This window comes from Ailuropoda melanoleuca, chromosome 11 (assembly GCF_002007445.2).
Source record: "Ailuropoda melanoleuca isolate Jingjing chromosome 11, ASM200744v2, whole genome shotgun sequence".
Lineage (NCBI taxonomy): Eukaryota > Metazoa > Chordata > Mammalia > Carnivora > Ursidae > Ailuropoda > Ailuropoda melanoleuca.
This window is the reverse complement of record NC_048228.1, coordinates 5,942,254-5,966,011: the sequence shown is the minus strand read 5'-3', so window position 1 is coordinate 5,966,011 and position 23,758 is coordinate 5,942,254. Positions and strand designations below refer to the sequence as shown.

The 23,758-nt window shown below is 40.3% G+C and overlaps 1 protein-coding gene across 5 annotated transcripts in view; it reads left to right on the top strand.

Annotated features, from left to right (window-relative positions):
• RERE (arginine-glutamic acid dipeptide repeats) overlaps positions 1–23,758 on the top strand; it is a 421,678-nt gene that overhangs the window by 308,289 nt on the left and 89,631 nt on the right. For all 5 annotated transcript variants that reach the window (XM_034671164.1, XM_034671162.1, XM_034671166.1 and 2 more), the window contains one exon: positions 21,221–21,319. In XM_034671164.1, coding sequence (XP_034527055.1) covers positions 21,221–21,319 — 99 coding nt within the window. The remainder of the gene's footprint in view (positions 1–21,220; positions 21,320–23,758) is intronic.

The window sequence follows — 23,758 nt, the reverse complement described above, 5'->3', positions numbered from 1 at the left end:
AAATTATATTGATTAATTTCAAATGTTAAAGCAAGTAGGCATTCCTACTTATTATGTACTGTTGGATTCAGTATGCTTATATTTTGTTAAGAACTTTTACATTTGTATTCACAAGGGATCTTGAGCTGTAGTTTTCTTTCTTTGTAAATAAATCTTTTTTAAAAAAAGACTTTATTTATTAGAGAGAGGGAGAAACAAGTTGCGGCGGGGGGGCGGGGAGTGACAGAGGGAGAGGGAGAAACAGACTTCCCGCTGAGCAGGGAGCCCAACGCATGCTTGATTCCAGGACCCTGGATCATGACCTCAGCTGAAGGCAGACACTTAACTGACTGAGCCACACAGGCGCCCTGAAAATAAATAAATCTTATAAAAAGAGTTTGTAAAGGATTGGGGGAGTGTGTGTGTGTGTATTCATTGTTAAATATTTGATAGATTTCACAGTGAAGCCATCTGGGACTAAATATTTTTTTATGAAAAGTTTAAAATCACAAATAGACATAGGCCTATTTATATTTTATATTTCCTCATGTGTCAATTTTGGTAATCTGCTGATCTGTGACTTTAAACTTTTTGTCCATTTCATTCACGTTATCAAATTTATTGGTAAAAATGTCAAATTATCCTGTGTTACTTTTTTAACATCTATAGGATTTGTAATTTTGACCCTTCTTTCATTCCTAATATTGGTGATTTGTGTCCTCTCAATCAGTCTAAATAGAGGTTTATAAACATTATTGATTATTGCAGATAGCTAACATTTGGCTTCATTGATATTTTTGTTTTCTTTTTATTATTATTTAAAAGATTTGTTCATTTATTTGAGAGAGAGAGAGAGCATGCATGCTCATATGCACAGAGGGGAGGGCAGAGAGAGAGGGAGAGACTGTCTTAAGTAGACTCTGCGCTGAGCACAGAGCCCACGTGGGGTTTGAGATCACGACCTGAGCCAGAACCAAGAGTCAGATGCTTAACTGACTGAGCCACCCAGGTGCCCCTGATTTTCTGTTTTCTATCTCATTGATCTCCAATCTTATTTTTATTATGTTTTCTATTTATTTTGGGTTAATTTGATCATTTTCTCCATACCATCCAAAAGTGGGAGCTTAGGTAATTGATTTTATCACAAATTTTGATTTGTTATTCTTTCATTATCATTGTGTTAAAAATATCAAAAAAAATTTTTGGAAATTTATTTTACCTATGTTTAGTATTAATTTGCTTAAATATACCAGATACTTGAGATCTCTCTTGTGTATACTCTCTTTCCCTCCCCCACCCTTTTGTTTTGGAATGATATTAATTTTTAATTCAGTTCTGTTTTGGTCAGAGAGTACCCAGTAAAATTTCAATTTTTTGAAATCTATTGGGATCTGTTCTTGGCTCAGCATGTGGCTTATTTTGGTGAATGCTCCATGTGCACTGTTTTTTTTTTGTTTGTTTTTTTGTTTTTAAAGATTTTATTTATTTATTTGACAGAGAGAGAGACAGTGAGAGAGGGAACACAAGCAGGGGAAGTGGGAGAGGGAGAAGCAGGCTTCCCGCCGAGCAGGGAGTTCGTTTGATGCCGGGCTGTATCCCAGGACCCTGGGATCATGACCTGAGCTGAAGGCAGACGCTTAACATCTGAGCCACCCAGGCACCCCTTCCTGTGCACTTGTAATGAGTTTATATTCAGCTGTTACTGAGTGTACTATTATATAATTGTTGGTTTCTTTAAAGCGGTAGTTATCATTACTTAGATCTTCTATGTCCTAATTTCTTTTATCTAGTTGTCTTGTCAGTTGCTGAGTTGTATTGAAGTCTTCCACTGTGATTGTGGATTTGAGTATTTACCCTTTTGGTTTTGTTTGCTTTCACTTCATATATTTGGCAGTTGTATCATTAGGCATATGCGCATAATACTTACCTTTTCTGTATATTAGCTCTTTCACCTTTTTGGAGTGACCCTCTCTTTGTCTTGAACTCTGTGTTGTTTGATATTAATATAACTACTCTAGCTTTCTTTTGCTTGTTTACATGATACATCTTCTTCCAGCTGCTTACTTTGAATCTTGCTTTTTCTTTGTGTTTAAAGAACATGTCTTGTGTCCTTTAGTTCTGTAGTTGTTTCTGACTTTTTAAACTAGTCTGGCAAGCTCTACCTTTTGTTTGAGTCTTTCATCCTTTTAATCTAATGTAGATGGTCGTCAGGTTATATTAACACCTGAGTCACATGTGTACATTCTTAATAGCATAGTTCTCAGTTGGAGAATTACAGTAGCAGTTGATGTATCTTACTTTCATGGCCACATGACTTACTACTTTTGGTCTAGTGGTGAACTTGCAGAATAGTTAGGGACACAGTTGTATCATTTATGTTAAAAATTATTTATCTTGGGGCGCCTGGGTGGCTCAGTTGGTTAAGTGTCTGCCTTCGTCTCCGGTCATGATCCCAGGGTCCTGGGATCGAGTCCCATATTGGGCTCCTTGCTCAGTGGGAAGCCTGCTTCTTCCTCTCCAATTCCCCCTGCTTGTGTTCCCTCTCTCACTGTCTCTCTCTCTGTCAAATACATAAGTAAAATCTTTTTTAAAATTATGTATCTTTTTACTTCATAAGTAAAAAAACCAAAAAAACCCCCAAAAGCTTGTATTGATGTAGAGGAAGATAATGTGATAAACATGTTGGCCTCTCTTTAAAAAAAAAAAGAAAGAAAAAAGATTTTATTTATTTATTTGACAGAGAGGCAGTGAGAGAGAGAACACAAGCAGGGGGAGTGGGAGAGGGAGAAGCAGGCTTCCCGCCGAGCAGGGAGCCCGATGTGAGGCTCGATCCAGAACGCTGGGATCATGACCTGAGTCGAAGGCAGACGTTTAACAGCTGAGCCACCCAGGTGCCATGTTGGCCTCTCTTGTTGGAAGAGGAGAGTATTCTTAGTGATGGGAGCGTACTCCTTGGTGTATGTTGGCAAAGATATGTTATATTTGACTATTTTAAATTGTGAACACCTATTAATGTAAAATTATTCTATTTGTAATTTTATACTATGTTAAATAATATGTTATAATATGACAAAGCAATGGTGCTTCATCTAGAAGATCTTAGAAATGTTTTTTGTGTACTGTTCAGGTATGTGTCTCTTTATATACAGTTTCTGTGAGGTTCATCTGTGTACTTTTAGTTTACATATAATTTGTAAAACGTAATGCTATACAACATAGAGATGTCCTGGAGTGCCTGGGTGGCTGAGTTGGTTAAGCGTCTGCCTTCGGCTCTGGTTATGATCCCAGGGTCCTGGGATCTGAGCCCCACATCGGGCTCCCTGCTCGGCTGGGAACCTGCTTCTCCCTCTCCCTCTGCCTGCTGCTCCCCCTGCTTGTGTGCTCTCTCTCTCTGTCTCTATCAAATAAATAAATAAAATCTTTAAAAAAAAAAAAAACCATGAAGATGGCCTATATTATTCTAATGGGATTCAGCCATCTTTAATGCTTGCACTTATTTGGCCTCTTACAAAATCCATCTTTATACTAATGCTTAGAAACTGTAACAGAGTCCTATAGTTTAAGACTATGGTTTTCTAGAAAATATCATGCTGACTTGGTTTTACTAAATTGATATTGGATTTCATTCTGTGGGCTTAGGTATCTTTCCCATTGCCTAATAAAATTCAGATTCTTTTGGCTTCTCTTCCTCAGAACTTGTTTGCATTTTTACGTTTACTCTCTCTCACTAACACTAAACATATATATGCTCACTATATATGAGTAAAATTTATAATCAGGCAGCAAAGATTTCACTTCTGTCTGGACAGTTTTATTCCTTGAAATATGGATGGCTTTTAGACATTTGGATTAGGCTTTTTACATATTCAAGAGAGTATATATTTGTTTGCTTACTTATTTATGCACACCCACATCTCCTTCAACAAAGGAGGCAAGGCTTCCAGTAGCTTAATAGTTAGTTTTTATCTCTGATCTATAAATACCACTATTTGCTAACCATTGGGTATTAATTCATCTTTGTTTTCTGAGCCGTAGTCCAATGCCTGGTACCTACTAGAGAGGCACTAAGTATTTGTTGATGGATTGAATAAATAAATCAGGTTCAAGCCCAGATCACATTCGATCACCCAGAACCTGGTATTATAAGGTTGGCATAGCAGAGTATACTGATAAGCCTAGTCTAAGGATCATTTTCATCTTTCTCTCTTTCATTAAAAAATTAAGTCTATAGAATTCCTCTCAGAGGTATTCTATTTGTTCATCTTAAATGGACTTTGCTAAAGCATCTGTCCCTGGGTTAGCTTTGCAGTACTTAGGACTTAAATGAATGTTGAGTATTTCCCATCTCCCGAATAAGGCATTACTGGGAAGCCCTTTTATTACAGCTTGTCTAAAGCTTATGATCAGGATTCTTGTGATGTTCATGCCACACTCACACCCTTACTTAAATTCTTTTCTTTTTTTAAAGATTTTATTTATTTATTAGAGAAAGAGAGAGAGAGTGAAAACACACAATGTGCACACACGAATGGGGGGAAGGGGCAGAGGGAGAGGGAGAAGCAGGCTCTCTGGTGAGCAGGGAATCTGATGCAGGCCTTGATCCCAGGACCCAGGACCCTGGGATCATGACCTAAGCTAAAGGCAGATGCTTAACTGACTGAGCTACCCAGGCGCCCCCTTACTTATATTCTTTTTAGTATTCTCCATTTATATTAGTCAGTATTAAATAGGATGGTGGGGTTTTTTTCTTTTAGATTTTGATTTGTTGTTGAAAAGAGAAATGGGAAAAGTTTATATGCTGTGTGATTTCTTATTATGGAAATGCAATAAATTTCAGAACAGCAGCCTATGTAAATCAGCCTTGGCAAGCACCTCTGCTTGTATTTTATTTATATTATATCAAGATATTGGAGTCTACAACATATTACATTGTTAATTATAGCGTAAGTGAATGCAGTGGTTTTCTAGTATAACCAAGGCCTTTTCAACTGATTATCAGCATGATAATATATAAAGTTGAGGTTTTATTATTGTACTTTGACCAATTAGAAACATTTTGAACTTTTGTTTTGAAAATTAAATGTTTAGAAATTTACCAGTGTGTGGCTCCCTTTGGACTGAGAACTTCATAAATTCACTTTTGTTTAAAAGTCAGGCAGGGACGCCTGGGTGGCTCATTTGGTTGAGTGTCCACCTCTTGATCTTGGCTCAGGTCATGGTCTCAGGGTCCTGAGATCAAGCCCTGCTTGGGCTCCCACTCAGTGCAGCATGTGCTTGAGATTCCACCCCTTTCCCTCTCCGTCTCCCTGTGCCCCTCTCCCCATTCTTGCATTCTCTCTCTCTCTTTTTCTCTCTCTCTCAAATAAAAAAAATAAAATGTGAAAAACAAAAACAAGAAAACCCAGAAGTTCTAGGCAACAACACTCTGACAGATTGTGATTTATTCTTTTCGTTTCATTTGGATGAAGATGACTTTTTAAATTTAATGCTTTGATATTTTATTCCCCTGTAGGTGATCTGTAGCTTTAGTCAAAGTTGAACGTTATGCCCTGCTCTGTTCTTTTACTAAATACAGCAGAGAGCATTCTCAGAGTTCCTCAGGGGTAGATGAGGAGATAAAAGGCCACTTATGTTAACCTCCGGTAATGGCACCTTATGACTTATTGCAGCAGTGATTTTGTATTTGATAATTTTTTTTAAAGATTTTATTTATTTCAGAGAGAGCATACAAGTCAGGATGGGGGAGAGAGAGAAGCAGACTCCCTGCTGAGCAGGGAGCCTGACGTGGGGCTTGATCCCAGGACCCCGAGATCATGACCTGAAGGCAGACACTTAAGGGACTGAGCCACCCAGACACCCCTGTTTTTGATAGTTTTAACAGAAAAGTATCACTCTAAGTTTTTCTCGTCTTGTCATGCTCCTGATGCAGGTCTTCATGATTGTGGCCTTGCTTGGCTTTTCCACGTGAATCACTCTCAAGTTTCTTTAGCCATTTCTTTTTTGTTTTTTCACATTTTTCTGGAATAGCTTTATTGAGATATAATTCATATATTTCACCCTTTTAAAGTGTCCCATTTAATGGCTTTTATTATATTCCCACATTTGTGCAACTGTCACCACAGTTAATTGTATGTTTTTATTATTCCAGAAAGAACCCTGTACCCATTAGTAGTCACCCTTCAGTTTCCCCCTCCCCCATCCTTGGCAATTATTAGTCTGCCTTCCAGCTCTATGGATTTGCCTATTCTGGACATTTCATATACATGGGATCATATAGTATATGGCCTTTTGTGACTGGCTTCTTTTCACTGAGGGCAACATTTTTTAGTTTTGTCCATGGTGTAATAGTGTTAGCCATTTTATATATCATAACCCTTTTATTTCTTCTTCTGGTCAGCTTTGTCTGTATGTTTTTAAAAATGTGGCACCTTCGCTGAAGCAACATTCCCCAGATCTGATCAGCATAAGGTGGCAAAGAAGTACCCCTTCGGTTTTCCTAAAAGCTGTCTTCCTAATGCAGTCTAAGCTTTTATGAATGTGTGCTCGTTACATATTTTTTGTCTTGTGTTGTGTCTTGTTTCATTTCTCTCTGTGTACTGGCCTTTGCTAAGCCATTTCTTTCCCACCCTCAGCATTTTGGCTGAATTTTGAACCAGGTACAGGACCTTAAGCTTATCACTGTTTTCATTTTATTGGATAGCAACTATTAGTCAGCTGCTTGATGTCATTAGTAACAATAGCAATATTAATAACAACAAAATTAAAATGTGTTGATTGAGTACCTATGTGCTAGGTGAGAGTGTAAGTGCATTTTTATGAATGAATTCATTTAGTCTTCATAACAACTCTTTTTTTTTTAAGATGTATTTATTTATTTTTGAGAGAGTGAGTAAGAGCAAGCAGAAGGAGAGAGAATTTCTAGCATACTCCCCACTGAGTGCAGAGCCCAATTCAGGCTTGATCTCAGAACCCTGAGATCATGACCTTAGCCGAAATCAGGAGCTGGCTGCATAATCGACTGAGCCACCCAGGCACCCCTTAATCTTCATAACAATTCCATAAGTATGATTATCACCTACAGATGAGTAAGCACACCCTGTAATATATATTTATATACATAATAATTTAAACTTGAAGGAAGAATAGAATTGAGGCCAGTGCCTTATAGCAGTCCTCTTGAAATGTCTGTGAATCCGCAGTTTTGGGGCTTTGCTCTTCAGCCCATTAGAAATCCTTCTTGCTTGGGGTACCTGGGTGGCTTAGTCCGTTGAGTGTCCTACTGACTCTTGGTCTCAGCTCAGGTCTTGATCTCAGCTCAGGTCTTGATCTCAGGGTCGTGAGTTTGAGCCCCACATTGGGGTCCAGGTTGAGCGTAGATCCTACTTTAAAATAAATAAATAAAAAATAAAGAAATTCTTCATGCTCTAGCCTCTTGATGCATCTCCATCCTTTCTCCTAGGCACTCAGCAGGGGCTGGGGAATTGACTTGGCTTTCCTTGTGTTTGGCAAATTTAGAAAGTTCCTTTAAAAATTTAAGAAACTTCTTTCTCAAATGATTTGTTTTTTCCATGGTAAAATGTTTTGAGAATTATGTGGTTGTTTTGAAAAATGTCCACTTAACATAACTCAGGAATTTACCCATCTATGAGCCTATATTAAGCATTAATATTAACACAGTATTTAGCAAATCAGGATAAAAGCCCTTAGCCTTTTTACATTTAAGAAGAAGCTTTAGTAAAATCATTCATTCATTTATTTATCCAGTAATAAACATTATTCAGTTCCTGTCCTTTAGAAAGCCTTTATAGGAGGGCATTTGTTAAAAGTGTTCATAATCATTTAATCTTAGAACAAAGTAGGCCCCTGAGTTTTAAAAGGGCTCATATGTTACCATGAGTTCTAAACTTTGCTATAGACTACTAAAGTTTATATATGTGCTAGTATGTATATTTCTTATACTAGTTTTGAAATATACTTAGGAATACTTTTTTATAGCTCTTCTAGATAATTTTTTTACCCCCACACTTTGAAAGTTGATGTGTTAGTTTCTGGTGGCTGGTGTAACAAATCACAAATTTGCTGGCTTAAAACAACAGAAGTGCGTTCTCTCCCAGTGCTGGAGGCTGGAAGTATGAAATCGAGCTGTCAGTTGTGCCACGCTCTCTCTCTGGGTCCTCAGAAGAATCGTTCCTCTTCTTCCGTCCTGTGGCTGCTGGCATTCCTTTGTTTGTGGCCACATCTTTCTCTGCTTGTATTCACACTGCCTTCCCCTCTGTGGGTTTGCATCTTTTCTATTTCCACTTCTTCTCTTTTATAAGGATGCTTGTCCTTTGGACATAGAGCCCACTTGAATAATCTAGAATTATCTCCTCATCTCAGAATCATTAACTTCATCCTATCTGCCAAGACCCTTTTTCCGATTAAGGTCTCGTCTGTTCTAGAGATTTGATGTGGATATCTTCTGGGGGTCATTTTTTAGCCTGTTACAGTTGGATTTTACTATTATATTATAATATGTTATGGAAATAAATTAGAGTACTTATGTAAAATTTTTCTTGTAACAGTTTATTATTTTTACTTCAATTCTGAGAATATAAAAATATTGCTAGTAGGGACTATGATATTTCTGTACATCTGAGGATATTTGATTTGCAAAATAGTACAGTATTTGTATAGTATATGGTACAGTGTATCTGGCTTTCCTTTTACAAAGAACATAATCAGGTAATATAATAAGCATGTATAACTACCGGATTAACTGATTTATTCTGACCAGTGATTTGGGGGCTATTTCTTCCTCAGCTCTACCTTGAGGCCACCGAGCTGGGCCCCTGCAGAGCCTTCAGGGACAAGGTCTTGTGTTGCTGACACGGTTGCCCTTGAAGCTATTCTTTTAAGTCTCTGCCTTCTGTTGTGGTTTCTCGTGTAGCCTTACAGCCCTGCCCAGAGCCCTGCCCTCAGCCCAGCCCTGCCAGACCCTGACAAACTATGTTGCCCTGGGCAGCTCTCTTACCCAGGAAGCTGACACTCCCCCATAGCTGATCACTCACAGAGCTTCTAAGGTGACTGCACGGGACTGCCTGCCCTTGCCCTTCCTGCTGCCTTGCCTGTTGGTTGGCCTGCCTTCTCCCCGTCCACAGCAGTTGTTGAGCTGGTGTTGAGCTGTGTATTCCCGCTCACCCCAGGACTTTGGAGTACCAGTTATCCAAGCATTTTTAGGAAGGTTGACTCTTCATTTCTCTCCCTCTCTCTCTCTCTCTCTCTCTCTTTTTTCCCCCCAGGAACGAGGTATACATTTTCATGTGTTCTTAAATCAAGTCTGCCTTGCTTGCTACCTCTGAGTTGTCATCGTGTGGCCATCACACAAAATCATGTGCAACTGTTAGAGTTTGTGACTTTTAGTTTGCATAATACAGTGAGAGTTTTGGGGTCTTCCACAGTCAAGCTACCTTCTACCACCGCTGCTTTGAAATCATACAGTCCCATTGTTCTTATAAGACCCTTTGTTTGAGAAAAGCAGAATTTCAGAAGGTAGGTTCCTAAGGCCCAGAGTGCGGGCCTTCTAGGTTCTCCGGGCCATTGCTTGAGAGCACTGCTATGACTGCTTGGAGTCTTTTTGCTTCTTTCGTAGTCACTAGCTCTGTTCTTGGCTGAGGTTTCTATATAAAAGAACAGTCACTCAGAAATGTTCCCTACTCTGGAGTCACACACGCTTCAGTGTGTACCTCTTTGATTTCCCTTGTTCCATTAGGTTATCATTGTGATCAAAAAGAATAGGTGTACTGTTTTTTACACACCCTTAAAATTACTTGTCAAAAAGCACTGAGGTTCAGGTTTCTGAGCTTCATGGACTGGGAGCAGTCATTTCTGCACCCAGACACGACTTAGTGGGACTTACAGCAATTTCTGTAAGTGTTTTTCACTTAATACTTTGCAGCTGCTCTTGAGGGGTTGTTCTTGTTTTTGTTTTTTAAGTAATCTCTACCCCCAACATGGGGTTTGAACTCACAACCCTGAGATGAAGAGTCACATGGTCTTCTGACCGAGCCAGCCAGACACCCCTGGTCTTGAGGTTTTTGTTTTTATTTATTTTCTTAAATTAACTTTCTGAAGGAATCTGGGTAAAACTGACTCATAGCTGGCCTTTCACATACACTTTCTAGGTCAATTTAGCTTTTATGAATGGGTTCACTAATGCCTACATTTCCGTGAGATGGATAGAACTGTTTTTGTTCTGTCACCCTCTAGGTTAGAGCCTTACATATTGTTTTTCTGTATTCAAGTCTGTGAGGATGCTCAGGAGTGTAAAAGAAAAAGTGTTTTAATTTCCACTTGTGGCCCTGAACCATTTCCACTTGTGATCAAACATAGGTCTTCCCAAACTGACAAATAATGATCATTCACAAAAGAGGCATAAACAGTCTAGATTCATGCATCCGCCAGTAGTTTTTCTGTCTGTGGCCAGAGTTCTACTCATTCTGTATCTTTAAGCTGCATCTAATCATTAGGAGATTGGTTTTGCTCAGTCCTTCCCTCAGGAACACATGGCTCATCGCTTTGATCCACGACAGCCTTGCTTACTTTATGTCCTTTGCTTGGACTCTCACACAAAAAGCAGGAGGAAAGACTTTGTTTCTAGGAAGTGAGGTTTTAAATGCATGTTAGCTATATAGATGATTATTTGTAATTATATTTAAAAACCTGTGGCATAGGGGTGACTGTGTGGCTCAGTCGGTTAAGTGTCTGACTCTTGATTTCAGCTCAGGTCATAGGATCGAGCCCTGGGTCAGGCTCCATGCTGTGTGAAGAGTCCTCTTGAGATTCTTTCCCTCTTTCTCTGCCCCTCCCACCACTTGCTACCACATGCTCGCTCTTGCTCTCTCAAATCAGTCAATCTATCTTTAAAAACCTGTGGCGTAAAGTATTCCAGTTTTCACAGAAACCTGAAAATAAAGATGCTAACCAATGAATGTCAGTAATGCCTCTGTAGCAGCTAGCTAGCTATTCAGGGTTTGGCCTGGGCAGTTTGGCCTTGTTCATTGGCTGTATTCTTTATTTTACTGTTTTTCTAACCAAATGTATTAATATTACCATTTATTTATTCAAAAAATAGTTTCCTTTAGTATTTCACCTTAAAAGAAATCTCTGTAAAGAGAAGAAATGTTAAAAACTTTGAAGTTCCAAAAATGACCTACTTCAGTCCCTCTGCTACGGTGAGGAAGCCAAGGGCTGTGTTGCTGTGCAGAGGAGAGGCACCGCAGATCCCTTTGCCCAGGCTACTGCTCTTCCCAGTACAGCTGCTGACTCTCTTCTCAGTTTCCTAGTTCCTAGACTTGGGTTTTCACTCGGTTCCCAGCAGGTCACCAGGTTCTCGGTTTCCCTTCTCAGTCCCACATTTCTTCCTGTCTTGTAAGTGCTGCAGGGTAAACTTTGTTCCTGTGGTGCTCTGAAGCTTGTTCGCTCTCCTTAGCACCGATGCTGTTTCCCCATGAAGGTCGTGCGGTCCGACCCTTTTTTTAGTCTGCTGTCCTTGATGGGACATTTCCTATGCTCCAGGAATCCTGCTCAGTGATTACCATGTATCTTTTCATCCTAAACTGTTCTCCAAAATAGGTTCTGTATTTTCCCTTTCCGTAGCTGAGAAAACTGTGGTTTAGAGAAATAACATGCCTGTTATCACACCGCTAGTGGCAGAGCTGGAGTTCGAATGAATGCCAGAGCTCGGAACCCTTTCCTGTTCCGGCTTTATCTCAGTAGAACTCCCACATGCTCATTGTTGGTCCCAGGACCTCCGCAGGTTCTTCTTTCCAGGTGTTTATGAAGACTATGTCAGATTAGAGCCTCAAAATAGCTGGGTGGTCAGAAATGGTCAAGACAGTCAGAGTTCGTTTTGTTTTGTATTTTTAAGATAATTCACTGATCTCAGTTGATGCCAGCATTTGATGCCTACTTTCTCAAGAGCTTGCTGATCGAGGCTCCTGTTCTGTGGGTTTTGAATACTTTCAAAAACACTGTAGCCAAGAGATGGAGACCCACTAATTTCTAGACACAGTATTATGTGGGAAGTGATTATGAGTGAGAAATATGGCAGTGTTGTATCAGCCACAGGAAATTTAGTTGTGAGACGTTACCTAGACACACTACTGCCTGTTTTTACTGGCTCCTAGAATGTTTTTATTTTTTTTAATTTAAATTAAATTAGCTGACATATAGTACATCATTAGTTTCAGATGTAATGTTCAATAATTTATCAGTTCCGTATAACACCCAGTGCTCATCACATCATGTACCCTCCTTAATGCGCATCACCCAATTACCCCATTCCCCCACCCACCTCCTGTCCAGCAACCCTCAGTTTGTTTCCTATAATTAAGACTCTCTCATGGTTTTTCTCCCTCTCTGATGACTTCCCGTTCAGTTTTCCCTCCCTCCCCCTATGATCCTCTGCGCCAATTCTTATATTCCACATACAAGTGAAACCATATGATAATTGTCTTTCTCTGATTGACTGATTTCGTCACCATAACATCCTCCAGTCCCAGTCGATGTAAATGGTAAGTATTCATCCTTTCTGATGGCTGAGTAATATTCCATTATATATATATATATATATGTATATATATATATATATATATATACACATACCACATCTTCTTTATCCATTCATCTATCGATTGACATCTCGTCTCTTTCCACAGTTGGGCTATTATGGATATTGCTGCTATGAACGTTGGGGTGCAGGTGCCCCTTCGGATCACTACATTTGTATCTTTTGGGTAAATACCTAGTAGTGCAATTGCTGGGTCATAGGGTAGCTCTATTTTTAATCTCTTGAGGAACCTCCATACTGTTTTCCAGAGTTGGCTGTACCAGCTTGTATTCCCAACAACAGTGTAGGAGGGTTCCCCTTTCTCCACATCCTTGTCAACATTTGTTGTTTCCTGTCTTGTTAATTTTAGCCATTCTGACTGGTGTGAGGTGGTATCTCATTGTGGTTTTGGTTTGTATTTCCCTGATACTGAGTGATGTGGAGCATTTTTTCATGTGTCTGTTGGCCATTTGTACATCGTCTTTGGAGAAATGTCTGTTCACGTTTTCTGCCCATTTCTTGACTGGATTATTTGTTTTTGGGGTGTTGAGTTTGATAAGTTCTTTATAGATCTTGGATACTAGCCCTTTATCTGATATGTCATTTGCAAATATCCTAGAATGTTTTTAATTTGGTTGTTGCTCTTTATCAAGTATAAGCAAGGTTATCAATCATACTGCACTGATTATTGATTTCCAGAACCTGCTCTGTGAAGTCATTTTGGTTTCTCTAGACAGAGTCAGTGTTCACTGGCACTCTGTGTGTTTTTATGATAGCATTTATTTCATTATTTTCTTTATGTGTGTGTGTTTCCTCTTCTCTGAGCTGCTGGTTCCCACCTCCTGTCTACTCACCCCACCTTCGAGTGAAGAAAAGACAGTGTGCTTGCTGTGTCACTGAAGCTGGAGTTTGGGAGCCCACAGTTGCCACCAGACAACCAGACCACCAGTCCTAAGCTGCTCCAGAACAGACATTGGGGCAGGGACTCTTAGAGCTCCTCCTGGACATGGGTTTATATTCTGCTCACTGCTGTGGAAGCAGCCTTGAGCAACATATCAAACCTCTCAGTTTTGCTTCCTCATTTTTAGTACCCTTACCACAAATGGTGGTGTGAGGAATGATGAAGTCAGAAAGATCTAATACAGCACCTCACACATGCAGTGCTTCGCAAACTTTGGCTGCCCTTCCTTTCTCTCTGTGACTCCAGGAGCTGGCATAGTTCCTGAGACATCGTAGTTGTGTGGAGAGTGTTGCAGGGAGGGTCGGTTCAGCAACGATGTGTTTTCCTTCTGAAAGTGAACCAGATCTACCCCTCAGCCCTTCTTGAAGCAGCTACATTCTGCCTCTGTGCTGTTACCTTTAAAATATGCTCCCATAAGCACATTTACACAAAGTTAGTCTTTCTAGTGCTTAAATAGCATCATTTGGAGTGATACTGGCCAAACAAAAATAAATATTGTGCCTTTAATTTCAATCCTAGTTTTTTAATGCATACATGTATCATATTTTGAGCTTGATTAGTTCAGTGGTGATGGAGGTATGAATGAAAATACAGTGACATCCATAAATTATGGATTATGAGAATTTTTTTAAGTTTTATCTTAGATTTCTTCAAGATCTTTCTCATTTATGTTAATGGTTGAAATAATTAAACCTTTGCAAAGAATTTTAACATCTCTTCCAAATCCCACTTTTTCCCCCTTTCTAAGCTATGTCAGCAGTTTCTTGCAAATCAACATATTTCACAGAGCAAAAGACTTTTAAATCTAATACTGTTCCTAATGGACTACAATCATTTAATATTTAGCATGGATGCAGTCTAACTCAGATAGGCTTTTTCTACAGTTATTATAATGGCTGTAATTGCAAAAGGATGCTTTAGGGTAGGAGAAACTGCCAGATGCAATACCGTTTGATCTAAAAAGGTCACAGTAAAAGGGACATTTAAATTAAGTTATGAATTACAATTGAAGAACAATATTTTGATGTGTGAGACCAGAGATGTCAGAGCAGGAAGATGTAATTCATGGGTTCATTATAGAACAGAGGTGCCTGACAGCTGAGCCATGCCAAAAGGAAAATTTATTTGCAACATCACGCAGACTGAAAACGGCAGCTAAGATGAGAAGCCAGAGCAGAAACTTGAAGCCTTGTGGTAATACACAGAGTTTGTGCTAATACGACTGCCTGAGATCCTGAGATGCTTAATGATTGCTGTAATATATATGAGGTGTTTGGACATGTGCACATTTTCTGTCTTATTTAAATTAAGACTTTGTCCTTGCTCTATAAAATAACGTACTTTATAACTAGGCATTAAGGTTGATTCTCTCACCTCTCTCTCCAATATACAGATTTCCTGAAATTTCAAAACTGTTTAGGCAGCAGAGCTAAAGCTTGAAACTGGATCTCCATCCATGGCAGCTTTGAGGAAGGATATAATTTAATGTTTATAGCAATCCATGAGAAGTTCAATCATGAGTTAATTAAACTGTAGGCAGTCATTAAGTATTATTTATTCTTTCGAGAAGCTTGCCAGTAAAGCACTTATATATATTAAATTATAGAAAGTAATAATCAGGGAATGATTTGTCAGGCAGAGCGAGAGTAGCACATTTAACTTGGGCAATTATGCAGAAATGTGTTTTTCTTCTTGGGGCACGATCCTTTCTTGCTGCTAATCACGCGGAGGTCAGAAGCTGTAATAAGACCATGGAGGGTGTGTCGTCCCCAGCACCGTGCAGTAGATGCCCTGTTGAGCTTCTGGTTGTTGAGTAGTCCTCGGTAAGGGATGTGCGCCTACGATTTTACTCCCCGTGATGATGCCTCTACACAGTTTATAGCTTTTTGACGTTTCATGTATCTTGTCACGTATCTCATTTCATACCTTCCATTGTCTTTTGACACAGCTGAGGGATAGTGATGTGAGGCCCATCTGACAGATGAAAACCACAGCTCAGCCAGTTTGTGACAAAACTGATAACAAGAATCTGTCTCCCTGTGCTGTGTTCACTAGGCATTGACAGAAGGCATTGACTATGGGATGATTTATATAGATGGGGTGGCTGGGCACCCAGAGTTTTTGAGAGCTTTTTATGCAACTGACCAAATGCATCCAGTTACATGTGGTATCGTAGTCTTTGGCTCTGTGTAGTGGGCTCGTTTGTTACAGTGGAACCAAATCGGGAGCTTGTGTTACTCGAGCAGCTCTTGTTTTTAGCACCAAATCCCACCAGGTCAGCCCTGCTGGTTCACTCATGCAGGTCCTTGCTAGCACAGTGTCTGGCCCTAGGACTTGCTTAGTAACTCTTGTTGAGAGGGTGGAGGGCCAAGAGAATGTGGTGCAAGCAGCCTGCCTCTGAGGGGCTGGGACGTCCCACTCAATTTCCTGGGAACTGGAAGGTGTGGTAGAGGAGGGCTGGACACCTAATAGGGGAAGAGTCCTGTTTGCTGTCTCCCAGTCAACAAACCAAAAGCGAAGGAAAGAACACAGCCTGAGGTTTCTGTGGAGCAACCCCGGGGACCAAAGATCAAACTGGTGGAAAACAGCAAAACAGAGGTGGTTCCTTGATGGAGTGACTTGAAAGGCTAGGAGATTGAGGATGTATCACCATTTTGTTATCTAATTCCCCAGATATTGACCTGTGGTTTAGGGGAGGACAGATAAGTATACGCCTCCCTGATCATCGATTGGATTATACGCACACACACCCTTGGGATGATGAATTTGAGAACAGTGGTGTCTGCTGAATGACATCCTGCTTTAGTGGCTGGCAGGGTGATGGGGATGGTGTGAGATCTAAATGCTTCTCCCACCAATAGCTTGTAAAGATTGGAAGCTGGTTGAGTAATGAGGTTGTATCTTGGTCCCCGTATTCTCTGATGATTTTTTCCCTGGTCGCTCCAAAATGGTACAGTTCGCCATACTCTACGTTAAAATTGCATTTAAACCCAGAATTTACTAACCCTGCCTGGTGGCAAAATGGACAGAAGGGTTTACTTATCTTGCTTTAATTGCTTTTCCAAGGCTACAAAGTGAAGCTGTAAGACTTTTGAGGGTTTTCCCCCTGTCTTCATTGAAATTTCTTTGAACAGTCTTCTCTGGGGAAATGGTAGAAGATTTTATTCACATTAAAGGACCTTTTTACCTCAGCAACAGTGGCAAGGCTGCACTGAATTTTCTCACTGTATAGATGTGTCTTTATGGTTGTGATCGGGTGTTTAAAATTTGAAACCCACATAATGTTTTCCACAAGATGAAATTATTATAATTTGTTAGAGCTTGATGCTGTATTAGAGGGGAATGTTTTTAATGACAATTTTTAGTGATTTAAGGTAGCCAGTATTTTGGTAGATTTAATTCTGATATATATAAGGAATACAGTTGAAATATCCAGTTTAGTTCTTCCTCAGACTTTATTTTGGCTTCAGTCTCAAGAGAGAAAATCTTCATAATCATCTACAAAACCATCCCTCTTTTAGAAGGGCTCATTGGTTGCCTGATACAGGGACTCAGGAAGGTAGTACCCAAGTTTTGAGGACCCTAGAGTTTGAATGTGAGATTTAGATAGACGTGTTATACTGTTATACAAAACTAGTACTTTACAGTGTCGCTCACAGGTTATACCATTCTCACTCCTACCCTCCTACCTTTCTGATGTGCATTATCTATCTGTGTTCTTCACCAGCTGTATCTCTGGTCCAGTTTAGCACTTGGTAAACATCTGTGGAAGGAATGAAGGATGTCCTGAAATCCAGTAATTTTTCCAAAGTGCTTCAAAATCTTCATTTTTGTTAAGCTATGCCGTAACAACTTTTAGTATGTTAAAAGTGTATCTTTAATTAAATATAATTAAAGCATTTCTGTAAAGATGCAAAACTCTCTGAATGTTCTCAGACAAGAGTCTTAGAAAGTACAATTACATGTTTATAACATTCAGAAGAAGATGAAGGTATGGAGAGGTTCAGTTGTGTTCCCTAGAAAGAGGGCACGGCAGAGCCACCCTTTGACCTGGCGTTTGGACTAGCTTTTATGAATTATTGATGACAGCACAATAATACTCTAACTTCATTTGTTCAGTAAATATTTCATCACTGTTGGTAAATAATCCCATACCTCTGACTTTTCAAATATGTCTTGGTAGAGGGCTGGGAGTAGACACTAAATATTTATTGGGTTTATATCATGGAAAGGTCAGGAACAGGAATATATTTTAAGAGGACAGGGAGACAGTGGATCAAATGAAAGGAGGGAATTACCCATTATTTAGAGAACAGAGTAGCGGAAGGAAGCCCGGGTTGCCACACATACACATTGCAACAGCTTCTTCAGGGGTAAAGTGTGATGCAAAATGAAGATTTGTGAAGGAAGTGTGAATGCCAGGAGATGTTTAGGGGATAAATAAGCAGCTCAATAGAAATTTAACAGAGGGTGCCATGCATGCACTGGACAGCCCTTCTAATAAACCGAACCACCGAAAGTTCAGCAAATTAGAACATTTCTTGCAGCTCCCATTCAGAGCTATCCTTGGTTCACCAAAAGTCGGGAATGGCACAGGGATTAATGACATTTGATTTAACTTCATTCAGCAGTACAGTTTTGGAGCAGGCCTTATGTTCTTATGAATAATTTCCTATCCGCCATATAAGATTTAAAATTTTTTTCGGTGTACTGTCCTGGCGTTTTAGTCAAATTTCAAAAATTATTAACATGAGTAATTATGTAAAACATAAGTGGTTTTGTTTATAGTTTAACAGATTCCCCCCCCCCCAAAAGGCTACTATCTAATCTTGAATATTGAGTAGAGACTGCTTCCGTTTTTGGGTTTTTTTTTTCCTCTTTCCTTTTAAAAATAAATTGCTAATACTCATTTAGCATAGTACGTGCCAGGTGCAGTTCTAAGCAATTTACATGTGTTTTCTAATGTTATCCTCATAATACCCTAAAAGGTAGATGTTATTTTTATACTCATTTTTAAAGATGACAACATTAAGTCCCAGAGAGGATAAGTAACTTGCCTGAGGTCCCACACCTAGTAGGTAATAGAGCTAGAATTTGAATCCAGGTAGTCTGGCTTCAGAGTCCATGGGTTTTCATCACGCTCTTCATAATTACCCCATATACTATAATTACCTCTAAAGAAATGTTAATTTTCCATAAGCTTTTTATTAAGAATTTATGATTTTTTTTTTTTAAAGATATTATTTATTTATTTGACAGAGATAGAGACAGCCAGCGAGAGAGGGAACACANGATCAACTTGAATTGATTTCAAATTATCAGTAAAGTATGTACTTTTAAAAAAATTAAACAGGCATGCAATTTTTTCTTTTATTCAGTTACGGTCCACGTTTTTAAGCTCATATTATAGNAATTTATGATTTGATCAACTTGAATTGATTTCAAATTATCAGTAAAGTATGTACTTTTAAAAAAATTAAACAGGCATGCAATTTTTTCTTTTATTCAGTTACGGTCCACGTTTTTAAGCTCATATTATAGATTCTTGTTATATCGTAGAACTTGACAAGTATCTGCTTGCTCTGGATATTGGGCAAAGTTTGAAAATCTAACTTTATTTTCATCTTTTTATACTGCTGAAATAAGTCTAGATTGGACAGTTTTCAAACATTTTATTTTAGCATTTTCTAGTATGGTATTTATAGTATATTATTTTATTTTTTAAAGTCTAATGATGAATGTTATGAAAATATATAAGTTAATATCTAGCATTCATATTCAGTACATACACCCCTGCGCACACACTGTGCCATCATCAAAACAGATCCAACGTTGATTGTAGCTGTAGATATTTTATTTTAAGGTAGTGACTTACTGTTAGAGTTAATATATATCCTGGACTTTTTTGGGCCTGGATTTAAAATAAATTGGGGTCCTCCAAACTGTTAGAATACTCAGGAAATTTTAATTTTTAATACTTTCGTTTCTCTGAATATTTGTGATATCCCTTCCAGTAGCAGTTGAATAGTTAGAAGAGAGACTTGCTGTGTATGTTTCAAATATTATTTTAATTTATTCAACAAATATTTACTGCAGGCTTACTATATGCTCAGCCCTGGGTCTGTAGCAGTTGCTAGGAAGGCATTCTGCGCGTCCTTCTTAAGAGTCTTCTACTAAAGAGGGGAAACACAGCACTCTCTCCTCTTGTGAGTCTGTAGCACTTTACTTACACCTAGGTAGTACCAATAACTATCATCTGCTCGATATTGTCATCTCATGTATTGTGTCCCCATAACACATCCCCAGGAGTTGGCGAGTCTCCTGGAAATAAAAAACATGGCTTACTAAGGTTTGGACCTTGTTTGTTCTGAGTTTGCAACTGATGCTGGTGAACTGTTCAAATAAGGGATTGAAGCATGGATGAGAAGATTGGAAGGTCCGTTCCATCAGAGCAGGGATGCCTTTGCCTGTTTTGTTCACTGCTGTATGCCCAGGATCTAGTGCATTGTCTGGAATGCAGTCGGCACTTAGGCAGCTTAAGGCCGAATGAATTCGAATCACCTGAGATTTAGATTTGGGTGGAGTTTACATGGGGACAGCAGTTGAAGGCATTTATTTATTAATTTAACCGGTACTGTTAGATCTCCATAGACTATGGACTGTGTTAGGCACTGGAGATAAGGTCTTATCCCAAAACGGATTCTTGTGCCAGAGTACTGGGTATGTAGAGGAAAGCCAGATTTCCAGTGAGAATTTTGGAGGGACAGCCACAGCTGGGGGAGGTGGACAAAGCAGGAGGATCTTTCTGTCTGCTGCTTCATTCCCTTGTCTGCAAGTTGCAACTGTGGAACTAAAAGGGGCTTGGGGTCACATGAACCAAGAAAGGAATGTCTTTGCCAGACAGAGAGGGTGAGTGGTGTCAGGCACTGCTTGGGGTTGCAAAGGATATGGAGTGGAGGAAGTTGATTACCATTGATGAGAGAAAAGTCTGCTCCTAGAAGGAGTGTGTAGATAAACCAGCATCTTCTTTCACATGTGCTGTTAGTACACTGTTACAGAGTTTCATTAAAAAACTCTTATAGTTCAGGTACTTGAAAATTTTTTTAGTGAAATTACTACAATTGAAAGACTTCAGAAATGCTAAAGGGAAATAACATAATTCAGTAGTTCTTTGAACCACTTTCCAGGGGCGGGGGAATGGGACAAGAGTGGGTGGCAGTCACACTGGCTGGAGTCCTGGCTTTACCGCCTGCTGGTTTAGTGTGGTGAGCACCTTTGTTTGACCTTTCTGTGCCTCGGTTTCCTCATCCAAAAATGGGGTGACTGTAGTTCCTACCCCATAAGCTTAAATGAGAAAATACCTTCCTCATAGGATTAAGAAAGATAAACGAGTACATGGAGTGTGTTCACCGCTGTGCCCAGCCAGATGTTCAGTTAATGTTTGTTCCTGTGGTTCTGAATCCTGTTCCTGTTCTTGCCAAAATGTTCTCTACCTTACCTGCCTCCCTTTCCCAGAACAGCTGGAACTGGGGTCAGGGGGCAATTGGAAGAGAATGAATTCTCTTGCTGACTAATGTGCCTGTTCCATGATTCCTCTATTGGAACAAGTGCAGGGCTTCTCTTTTATTGATTTGCTTCCAGATCTGTTATTTGGCACACTTCACTAACTGAAATTGTTGTTGTTGTTTTAGCTACATGAAAGTGGCTATGATGCTGGCAAAGCCCTGCAGCGCCTGGTAAAGAAGCCTGTGCCCAAGCTGATCGAAAAGTGCTGGACGGAGGATGAAGTGGTGAGTGCAGATGGGAGTGGCCTTGTGGCTGGGGTCACCGGCCTGTTTGCTTCTCAAGTGCGTGCCCTCCCTGCTCTTCTGGGGACTGTCCGTGTTATCCATTAGTCAAAGGAAGGAACCTTAAGGCATCATAATTGTACAGAGAGACTTGATCTTAGTGAGCTTAGTGGGAAGGATTTTCTCAGGTTTCATGGAAAGAGAGAAGAGATTGGTAGTGTTGGTTGGCTGGTTTTAGCAAGCCAGCTTTTGATACCTCCCTATTTTAAGACACAAGCATTTTTAAACCAGTTGATACATATCCTAGAGTGGAGCCAGTGACTTGCAGGAAGCGTAGACCTGATTATATAAATACAGTGGATCTTACATATTCATTCTATCATATGGCCCATCAGAGAAGGTGGGGAGTTAAGATACGTGCCCACAAATACAGATTTGAATACCCATGGATTCCTGTCCCAGCAGACTGAGTTCTCATGAAGCTGCATCCCCATCTTGTGACTCCTGAAAGGTATTGCCGTAAAAGACTTACAGATTACTTGTGCTTTTGCAAATAGTCTTGTGTCTGAGTGTTACTGCTTGACATTATAAGTTCGTCGCTGATATTTTAAAATATGCTAAGAAAGAGTGTTTAGAAACTCTGTGTGCTTTCCTGATCTTGCTCTTTCGTTTTTTCAGCCAGCAGTATTTATTAAGTACTTACTGTGTGCCAGGTGCTAGGAGCCACATCAAGAACAAAAGGTCCCTGCTCACAAGGCTTATGTTTTAAGAGGAGAGACCATCTATAAATCAGTATACGTCAAGTGGTGGCACATATATGTGCTGAGGAAAATAGAGTAGGTAATGAGGATGGAGAATAAGCTGGGTGAGGTGCTATCTTTCGTAAGGGGCCGAGGAATGGCCTGGTAAGAACCATTTGAGCAGAGACCTTAGTGCAGAGGTGAGCCTTTTGGATCAGGGGCCCTAAGGTGAAAGCATGCCAGGGGAAGAGAAGTCTGGGCCTTGGCATGGTGAAGAAGTAGGCAGGAATGTGTCTGGAGGGGGAGGGGGGCAGCAGGCCGTGGATCATGTGGCCTGCGGACCCATGGTCGGCACCTTGCTCTTTGCTCTGCATGGGCAGATTCTGAGCAGAGGGGTGACTTGATCTGCTAGTGAGGCACACACGCTGGCACCTGAGTCACAAGTGGGCTTCTGGGGCAATTGCGAGCTTCCAGGCCCGAGACCAGTGACTGAAGAGCATGGCAGCAGTGCTGGGGAGAAGTGATGAGATCCTGGGTGCACGTCAGAGCAAGAGCCAAGAGGATTTGTTTGAGGAAAGGCCGTGTGGGGGGCGGCGATGGGAGGGGGAAAGTGGACCGGGAGGCTGCAAGGAGGGACCAAAGTGGCCCCTGAAGGTTTGGTTATGAGAGAGCTTTTTCAGGAGTTCAGTAAAGCTTGAGGCTGGTCAGATGCTTGAGGAAGTTGGTGCTGCTGTTTTGAAATTAAACATTTAAAAACTTCACATGAGCAGTAAAGAGTTGGAAACGTAAACATTTGTTATTGTTCAGAAGTGGCAGAGTGAAAATGTGAGATTTGTTTGTTTTGTCAAGTCAGATGTCATTTTTCACTGTGGACCCATTTTTGTGAGAAGGAGGGGAGAGTTTTGATGGATAAAAATTGAAGATTCCTCAAACAGCCTTGGTGGAAGACAGGTGTGAGGAGGTGGAGAGGATGGAAGGAATGTGTGAAAGGCCGTCCCCCCAGAGGCCCCACCAGTGCCCGTGCACCAGGCGCCCTTCTCGGCCCTCCTTTGCCTTCACCCCACGGCTCCTCAGCAGCCAGGAGCTCCCTGTGCTTTCTTCTGCAGCCTGTCCTTCCCTGTGGAATTTAAGGACTCCCACTTAAAAGAAAGCCGCTTTCCTTTTGCTGCAGCACTTTCTTATCTTGGGCACAGTGTGGCCTGTGTCCCTGCTGCCGCTGCTTGGAGACTTGTAGCAGCCCGAGGAACAGAAAGGGGAGTCTTACACATCAGAAAAAGCCTGGCTTTCTTTTGAAAAGTGAAACATGACTCCAGAGTGCTGCACATTCCAAGTACATGGTAATGATCCTTAACTGCATAAATCCTTGTCATTCGGGCTCATTTTTGTCATGTTTGCTTCTTGTTTTGGTTGGAGTTTTGAGAAATGTGCTGGCACTCATCCAGGCCTTGCAGAACCCAGGGATCAAGTGCTTCCCTTATTTATAGAAGTTCAGCTTCACTTTCTAAAACCTCAAAAGCGAATGAGAAAGACAGATTGAATAATTGATAGGCTGAAGGCAACTTCTCATGAATGTATCCAAGCCAAATCTTTGACTAGCTTTATGTGGCAACCAGGCACAGAAACTCGAGGCCTCTGCCTTGGCCTGGTTTTGGCTGTGACAGCATAACCTGCAGTTGTATATGTGGCCTCTTTGGTTGAATTC